Source organism: Loxodonta africana, chromosome 16, assembly GCF_030014295.1.
Source record: "Loxodonta africana isolate mLoxAfr1 chromosome 16, mLoxAfr1.hap2, whole genome shotgun sequence".
In the NCBI taxonomy this organism is placed as follows: domain Eukaryota; kingdom Metazoa; phylum Chordata; class Mammalia; order Proboscidea; family Elephantidae; genus Loxodonta; species Loxodonta africana.
The window spans coordinates 30148707-30158199 of record NC_087357.1 but is presented as its reverse complement, the minus strand read 5'-3'; the positions used below and the strand labels follow the sequence as shown (position 1 = coordinate 30158199).

Below are 9493 nucleotides of genomic sequence, written 5' to 3'. Positions count from 1 at the left end.
TGCTTTCAAGGCTTTATTAAAGGTACAGTGAAAACTACAGCAGCAGATCCCTTACACTTCACTGAGAGTGAAAGGTAGGCCTCCATACTGGTATATGAAAGGAGTAAGTAAAATACAAACTAACATATGGGAAGAGTATTCAATCCCAACAATGCATGGAAGTCAGAGATGTGGGTCAACATACGTACATTTGAGAAATACAGGTTCTTCTGGGTACTTGTTTTGAAGCTCTTTGAAAATTTGGCCAAAACAATTCCCTTTTAATATACTAGTTCACATAACAATAAGCAAGTCAGGACACTTCAAGACAAGAAGTTTTCTTTTATGCAACCAGCAAAAACAGAGCTTTAAGCCTAAATTGTAATGATAAAAGGATCTGGGAGCAGCTGAATTTAGGGAATCATAAAAACAACCCACCCTTATGCCCCAAGGTATAAAGAACATGCAGAGTCTGCATCGTGAATCTAGTGTCAGGACAAATCACTCTGCTTTTTTCCAGTGAGATTAACTGATGCCAGTGGATGAGTAAAGTGAGAAATAAATGTACAGAATGAGACCTGTGGTTTGATGAGGTGAATAACATCTGTATTACAAAGTCATGAGTTCTCTCTTCCATTTTGTAAATTCCTTCAGGTTAATTTATGTAATTAATAACAAATTTAGAGGGATTGGAATATGTATTATTATTTATATGTGAGGCTCCAAAGCTTCTGCTATTTGTAGCTTAAACTGTGAAGGAGTTTAAGGTCACTGACTAAAGAATGATTTGTGGCCTTTGGGGTGCGGGGGATAAAGAGATGAAAGAATTACGTGATAAATCCCCTTGAATCAATCTGGGAATGGTATATTTGCATATATAAATCAACAACTACTCAGTGGTTCTTAGCTTTCTAGTGCTATTTTAGGTGCCTCTCAGGAATTCTCATTTAATCCTTCAATCCCTAGAATGTAGGTACTATTACCCCATTTTAAGGATGTGGGAACTGAGGCACAGAGACTCCGCATTGAAAAGTTCATAAAATAACCAAACCAGGATTTGAACCTAGACAATTTGACTCAAATCTTTACGTCCTTAATCACTGCATTAGATTGTTTTCAGGTTCTATATTTATACTTGAGTGTTTAGGACTCAGTTACTTCCTTCTGGATTCTGGCTACTCCTAAAAAACTAAGCATCCATTATTTTGAAATTTACATCATAACACCAATCTTAGAATTTGACACATTTTTCTTAGAACACTTTTTTTCTCAAGTCTAAGGAGCATTTTTTTTTTTTTTTTTTAAGGAGCATTAGAGCTCAGATGTTAGTAAAGAGACAATGTCAACGTTTTAAGTGGACATTCAATAGGACCGAAAACACCGTCCCCTTAAAATTCCCAGCTTCCAGGTGACTCAGAAACTACTCCATCGGCTTCCCGTAAACCCAGCGCTACACCCAATTCAGTTAACTTCGTTGTTGCATAGCAACAGAACATCGCAACACGGGAAACGAGACTATTTTAGGCTAAGGATGCCCGGTACTCAGCAAAGGCCATATTTGCCTCAAGCATCTAAATACTGGACCAACACAGTCTTATTTCGTAATTGTTCTGTTTCGTGTATTGAATCACAACAAATTTTGTTAGGCTAAATTTTCTCTCAGATTTGACTGAAAGATTTGAAGTCAAACTAAAGAATCGAAAGTTCGAGGTAGATACAGTAGGAAACCTGGGGACGGGACCCCCGAGTTTGAGTCAAAAATCAAAGGGGAGAAATGAGCTCAATTGAATCCGCCGGGACTCTTGGATGAATTTCTAACACATTTCACTGCCGTTTTGTGGTCTCTGCCTTAGGGCGGTTTACAAGCTGTAAATTTAACGCGTAGCTAGCCGTGGTTTTAGGTCCCTTCAAGTACGAGGAAGGGCCTTTATTGTAGTGAGCGAGGAGCTGACATAGGAGGAGACAGCAGAATGGGGAGGCGGAGAGAGAAATCCCAGAGGCACTTCACACACACAAAAGCAACGAAGCAGGGTAGAAAGACGATTGACGGAAAGAGAAAGGAAGGAAAGCCTCCTCCCTTCAGGATTGGCTATCCATTGTGAATGGCAATCCCGCCCGCCCGCGCGCGCGCAGAAGCGGCAGCCGCGCGCGCGCAGTCTCGCGGCTCCCGGGGGCTGGACGGAGCAGCGCAGCGCGCGTCAGTCAATCTGGCCAATCACGCGTCTCTCCCGCTTCTGGGGTGGCCCCGCCCCGCCGCCCTCGCGGAGCCTCGCGGACGCGCGCCCGTAGTTCGGGACCCGGGCCGCGGGAGGTTTACGGTCGTTGCTGCGCGCGCTTCCTGAGCGCTCTGGGATGGCGGAGGGAGGTAGCGTGCTAGGCCGTGGCTGTTGAGAGATGACCTTATTCGCGGGTCTGCAGTGGAGTCCATTTGAGCTCCATTTCCGCAGTCGGGGATCTTTTCAACTTCACCTCAGGCCTGGGGTCCCTCGACGACTAGTGTGGGTTTTCTGCAATGGTGGGAAGGAAAGGAGGACTCCTCCCTCTGGTTCGATCCTGATAAAGTTGACGCCTTTGTTTGTGGAAACAAACTTCAATCGACTTTCCTTTTCAGGCCCTATTTGCTACTTAAAACTAAAATGGCAAACGCTTGCGCTCCTTCTGCCGCACTTCTGGAGGGTCACTGATTCTAGTCACCCGCTTTCAGGGTTCGGGGTGGCCTGTCAGGTCTGATTATATTTTTTGAGTTGAGATCTTGGTTATATTTCATTATGAAGTTGCCATAACCAAATTAATTCTTGACTATCCACAGTTGTTATTTTTCCCCATGTGGCAGATTTTGAAGATATTGTGATAGATAAAAAGTCTTGTTTAAATGAGATACCAGCCGGTTATATGTGGGAAGGTAAAAAGAAAACAAAAGTGCAAAAAGACCAAAAACTAATCACAACTAAGTGAAATGAGAGGAAATTGCTGGCTTACTTGGAGACGTTACGTACAACAAACCAAAAATTCTTTGATAAAATTGAGGAATTCATAGAGGGATAGGTTAATTTGATTTTAATTTTGTGATTATCTTTCTTTTTTAGAGATAAATGAAGATTTCATTTCTGAGATGGAAAGCCCAGACTCAGCTGTGATTTTACCTAGCACTCCGCAGGCCTGTGAGATTCCATCCTCTCCCTGTACATATAGTTCAGGAAAACAAGTATGAAAATCTTAGTTTTTCTGGTGAATCCATTTTATGTTTCTAAGTGTTGTGACAGTGGTGGTTCTGAGTCTACTGAAGATTGTTAATTAACATAATGTGTAGCATTAATAAGAAAATGTATTTTATTAAATATTAAATAATTTTAGGTTTTTTCTTGAGATAACATATTTGACCTTTTCCCCCCGAAATTTTCATCTCGAATAAATTATTCTCCTATCAGGCTGTTAGGAGCCCCGGTGGTTACAGCTCTTGGCTGCTAACCAAAAGGTCAGTGGTTCACACCTACCTGGGGAGACAGGTGTGGCAGTCAGCTTCCATAAAGATTTACAGCCTTGGAAACCCTGTGGGGGCAGTTCTACTCTGTCCTGCAGGGTTGCTATGAGTTGGAATTGACTCAATGGCGATAGGTTTAGGTTTTTTTTTTTTGGTATCAGATAATTATGATACTCCAAATTGAGGAAGTTTGAATATGTGCAGTGTAATCATTATAAGGTTGTTGGTGGCAGGATCTAGACCTTTTCCTTAATTTTTAACTCTGAAGTACCTAGAATGGTGTCAGGCATGTTGCTCAACAGATGTTTGTGATTAGTAGGATAAGTGTCTCAACATTATTTTTGAAGGATATTGATCTTGCTAAAGTAAAAAGAGTGCAACTAGTGGATCATCTGGGGATTTAAGCCTTTTTGTGATGGTTACTTATAGGTATATGGAGATAGAAAGTTATTTAGTGGTGTCTACCACAGAAATAAGGAGCCCTTGGGGCACAGTGGTTAAGGCTGCTAATTGAAAGATTGGCAGTTCAAACCCACTGGCTGCTTGGAGGGCGAAATATGTGGCAGTTTGCTTCTGTAAAGATTTACAGCCTGGGAAACCCTACGGGGCAAATTCTACTCTGTCCTCCAAAAAAACCAAACCAAACCCAGTGCCGTCGAGTCGATTCCGACTCATAGCAACCCTATAGGACCGAGTAGAATTGCCCCATAGAGTTTCCAAGGAGTGCCTGGCGGATTTGAACTGCCAACCCTTTGGTTAGCGGCCGTAGCACTTAACCACTATGCCACCAGGGTTTCCACTCTGCCCTGTAAGGTTGCTGAGTCGGAATCAACTCCACGGCACACAACAGCAACCATAGAAACATAAGGTCCTAATAGATTTATACATCAAGAATGTTTTTCTTGGTTAATAGTTTAAATGTTTTGTGCCTTTTTTAGCCTATGAGTGCAACACTTAGAGAACGATTAAGGAAAACAAGATCATCATTTAATTCCTGTTCCAGTGTGGTGAAACGCCTGAAAGTAGAGAATGAAGAAAGTGATCCGATTTTTTCAGAGAAACCAGTATCCTCAATGGAAGAAAACCATTTGGAATTTCAAGGAAGTTTTAAACACACAGACAGTGAATCTGAAAAGAGTACATATTTAAAAAACACCTTCAAGAATATCAGTGCCTGTGAATCTAAATCACTTGATACTGGGTCATGCAGTGCTCTCCAAAATGATTTTGCCAGTGAGAATCTTCCCAAACAAGAATTAAAGGAAGAAAAAGCAAAATTGGTGAAGCAGGTTCAGGAGAAAGAAGACTTCCTTCGGAGGCTAAAACTAGTCAAAATGTATAGATCAAAGGTGAGAAGAATTTCAGAACTATTGCGTAAAACTTGTTTAAGATAAACTACAGGGAAGTAATTTCAAGAATAGAAAAATTTAGCATACTAAATAAGAAGCCAAGTCTCCAGAAATCTGGCTTTAAATAACTTTAACTCAAAGAGAGTCAGATTTGGAGAAGAGAACTCTAAGCACCAGATAGAACTTTTCAAAAATCCCAGCTGAAGTTGATCTTATTTAATATTCAGTTGAAACTTTTTTCTCTGGTTTCCAGCCTATAGCAGTATTAGAAGTATCAAATGTAAGATGCAGGAGGGGACAGAGTGATGGCTAATAGTGAATGAGTAAAAAAGCTAAAAGTGACCCACAGAGTACAATAAAAAGTATTTTTAGTAATGACCTTATGTTTCCCCCAAATAATTAAAATATTGCCGGCATTCTGTTTGAGAAAACAAATATACATTAGATTTTTTTTATTTCAATTCAGGTAAATTGAATTCAATAAACTTGGGTACTAAAAATCACCGGAATAACTCATGTATATGCAATAGCTCATTCTTCCCCAACAGTGTGGAGTAAATGATGGGATTAGCGTATCTCATTTGCTCACTTTGAACTTTTAGGCTTTTTCTAAACATGACTACTTGAATTTTTTAAGGTTTTGAATGTTGAAAATATTTTTAATTTAAATATTGTCATTTTAAAGTACAGCTGTAACCTAAAAAGTGGATTTTTTTTAACCTATATCGTTGCTTCACTACATAGCTTTTGCCCTATTTAGTGATTTGATTTTTCCCTATTTGTACGGATGGCCCAGAGCATGGACTGAACAACAGAGACAGAACTCAAAGGGACATTGTAACCATTCTGCTTATAACCATCCTACTTTTCTGTGGGTAGAAGTCTTATTTATCCCCAAATGCGTTAGTCTTTAAACACATAACAGCAACTGATTTAACGACTTTTGTTATGTGAAAATAGTGTGACTATCTAGTTACTGCCATACATGTATATATATGTATATAAAACCAAATCCATTTCTGTTGGGTGGATCCCGACTCCTAGTGACCCTGTAGGACAGAGTAGAGCTGCCCCATAGGGTTTCCAAGGAGTGGCTGGTGGATATATATATATATATATATATAATTTTTTTTCCTTCTGTTTCAGAATGACCTGTCTCAGTTACAGTTGCTAATAAAGAAGTGGAGAAACTGTAGCCAACAGTTGCTTTATGAGTTGCAGTCAGCTATGTCTGAGGAGAACAAGAAACTAAGCCTTACTGAGTTGATAGACTACTATGGGTTAGATGATAAATTGCTACACTATAACAGAAGTGAAGAAGAATTTATAGGTGTTTAATTCATAATTTTTTTTTTTTCCAGAATTATCTTTGAGAATGACAATTACAAGGTGCTTATATATTTTAAAGGGAAGGTATCCTGATGAACTATCAGTTTAGGGCACTCTGTTACATAATCTATATTCTAAAATAGAAATTTCATGTTTTGTATAAATTTGCCAAAGAAAACTAGACATTTAAAGAAGTATGAAAACAAAAACCCTTAAATTATGTTTAAAAAATAATTTGGGCAGGTTCTGGAAACCATTTCAATAAACTTTATTGTAACAAAGTTATTTTAAATGCTAAAAAATGGTCCAATTTGGTGATTGTCTAAACCTCAACTGTGCTAAAAATTCTGCCTCTTTACTCAGTGTATGACCCTCGTTTCCATCCATTTACCACATATTCCATTTGTATGGTCTAGCAGGTAATTAAGCTAATATGTCCAAAATTGTATTCTTCTCTCTCTCTTTAAATCTGTTTGTCATATTCATCTCATTTAGTGAAATGACAATCTGTTTCTTATAAAAACCACCTGTCATCTTCCACTTCAAGGCGTCGTGGCATACATACAAGCTTTCATCTAACTTTCTAGCTTTAGCTGTGAAATAGATTGTACTTAAGAGTGTTTACTCAGTTCACAGTTACTCCTCAGCCAGAAACACACCCCCATCCACAGGCCTGGGTTTCTGGCTGCCATGTTGGTACAATGTTAATTATTATCCTGGCCATATATGGAGATAGGACCCAAGCTGAGAATTTGGAGCTCAGGAAAAGAAAGCCCATCTTTGTGTGGATGAAACTCTTATGTGTAAACTTGGGAGCAGCAAAGCTGGTATGCTCAAGAATAATGTGTGCACTTTCAGAAAAAGGCAGAGATGATAGATGGAGATAGAACTTTCTGGATTAGTGGCTTCCTAGTCCTAGTTCTCAATCCTTTCTGAGGTCTTTCTGGATTTCTGCTTTTGGGTTCTTTGAAGGGCTAAAACAGCTTTACTCACTTAGGGGGAAAATAGTAATTTGAAGGAAAGAAAAGTGCTTCCCTACTAGTTGGTAAATAGTCATTACCCTGAAAACCCCCCACCCAAGTGCATTCCCCTTTAAGGCTACCTCCCCCCCCACCCCCATCTAACACCTCCCTACTCTGTGGCACAGCAGGGACCACAGTACCCTGTTCTTACATCCATTTTAATTGTCAGTGCCTGTAATGGTTTTAGGAAACCCTGGTGGCATAGTGGTTAAGTGCTACGGCTGCTAACCAGGAGGTTGGCAGTTTAGATCCACCAGGCGCTCCTTGGAAATTATTGGGCAGTTCTACTCTGTCCTATAGGGTCGCTATGAGTCGGAATTGACTCAGTGGCAGTGGGTTTGGTTTTTGGTTTTTTGATAATGGTTTCATGTGTCAACTTGGCTAGACTATGGTACCCTAGTACTATATTTGATATTAATATTAAACACAAATCTAAGTATTACCCTGAAGATATTTTGTAGATGTGGTTAACATGTACAACCACGTGATTTTTAAATGAAGGATATTACCCTCAATAATGTGAGTGGTCTTTCCAGTCAGTTGGGAGGCCTTGAAGAGCAAAAACTAAGATTTTCCAAAAAAAGAAATTATGCCTCAAGAGTACAGCACTGACTGTCTGAGTTTCCAGCCTACTGGCCTCTACAGATTTCAGACTTGCCAGCCCCCACAATCATATCAGCCAATTCCTTAAAATAAATCTTTTTGTATATGTATGTGTGTGTGTACCTCTACTGGTTCTGCGTCTGGAGAACCCCGACTAATATAGTGACCATGCCAATACACTTCCTCTCTCCAAATCCCTGCCTTCTAGACACTGTCATGGCTGTTGACTTCTGTGAACCCAAGAAGACTGGCCTAGGCCTCACGGGGGCCTTCCCTGGCTCTGGGATGTCCTAGATGGGTACTCCTGGGGGAGTGTGCTATTTTAGTGCCTACCAGCCAGCCTCCATCACTGCTTGTTCCTCAGCTAGAGAGCCTAAATGCGGCAGGGAAAGTGGTGCTCCTGGAGGTCTGTTGTGCTGGCATCCTGATGAGCAAATGTGTGGTACCCATCTAGACCTCAGAGGCTGCAGCTGCCTGCTGCGGACTGGTGCTTCCCAGAGTTACCCTCACATGTCCACTTGTGGGAACTACAGCATCAGTGGAACTCTGGTTGTGGAAAAGCTGGGCAGAGCAGATGGTCCATAGCAATGGGAATTTCAAAGGCACTGGATGGTGCTGAGGGCTCCAACAGCACAGAGGGCATTCCCACAATAGGAGGTGGGTCATGAGAGATGAATGGGGCTAATGGGAGAGTTTAGGCTCTCTCTATGGGGCAGGTCCCCCTTTTTACCATTTCTGTTGTATTTCACCACCATTTAACGGGATAATTTTATTAATAAAAATAAGAGCTAACACTTAGCACTTGTTTTGTGTCAGTTTTAAAAGTATATTAATTCGAGTATTATAATGATCAACATGCCCAATTTTAAAGAGCTACAAAAATCTATAGGGTTGCTATGAGTTGGAATTGACTCGATGGCAATTTTTTTTCTTTTAAATAACAATATGAATGAATTGCTGTTCAGCAGAAGCTGAGAGGAGTCAGTACTATGAACTGTATCAAGTGAAGAGTTGGGATACAGAACCCCTGTGCCTTTCCAAAGCACCTGCCAACTCCTCAAACTAGAAATACCTCCTGATGAAGAGAGTGCTGCTACTGGAATACAGCTTGTAGGCAAGAACTCCTGCTAACCCTTACTCCATCCATATCTCAAAGATGAGACACCTAAGCAAGTAGGATTTCCGGAGTCACCCAGGGTGGCCACTAAGAAATAGAAATCAACAGGCTATTTGGTTTGTTAAAACCTGGGAATCTGCAGAGCATTACCCAGTGAAATTTGTTGCATTGGCTATTAGCAAATGGAGTCCCCAGGCAGCTAATTTAGAAGATAAGGAATTTATATCACCACCCAAAACCAAACTCACTGCCATCAGGTTGGTTCCTCTCCCGAGAGCTGGAAATAATGTTTTTTTGAATTCTCATTATGTGCAAGGGTCATGTACAATATCTCATTCAGTCCTTACAGGTTGCCACAAGGTTACTTATTATCTTCATCCTTGTTTTACAGAGGAAGAAGTTGGGATTACTCAGTGGGTCCCAAGCCTCAGGGCCAAGTGTGGTCTAGCTAGGATCTTTGCCTTGGCAGTCTTCTCCTCCAGCCCTCTGGACCGCTATTCCACACTGCCTCCCAATGGCCAGGCCAAGACCTTCAGGGAGATTAGTTCCCTTCAAGAAACCCTTTCCTGTCGTAAGGTAGACTGAGCATCTTGGTGATATCTGAGAAGTCTAG

General features: G+C 40.7%; 1 protein-coding gene across 2 annotated transcripts; it reads left to right on the top strand.

The window, feature by feature from the left end:
- Positions 1 to 2235: 2235 nt before the first annotated feature.
- Positions 2236 to 8984, top strand: SFR1 (SWI5 dependent homologous recombination repair protein 1). Of its 2 annotated transcripts, none has more exons than XM_003409132.4 (4): positions 2236 to 2344; positions 3066 to 3184; positions 4399 to 4809; positions 5956 to 8966. In XM_003409132.4, the coding sequence occupies exons 1-4, from the start codon at positions 2332 to 2334 to the stop codon at positions 6145 to 6147; spliced, it is 735 nt and encodes a 244-aa protein (XP_003409180.1). In that variant the 5' UTR covers positions 2236 to 2331; the 3' UTR covers positions 6148 to 8966. The 2 variants fall into 2 exon arrangements, with proteins under 2 accessions (XP_003409180.1, XP_010587307.1); XM_010589005.3 differs by having other exon boundaries at positions 2254 to 2477; positions 5956 to 8984.
- Positions 8985 to 9493: the final 509 nt, after the last annotated feature.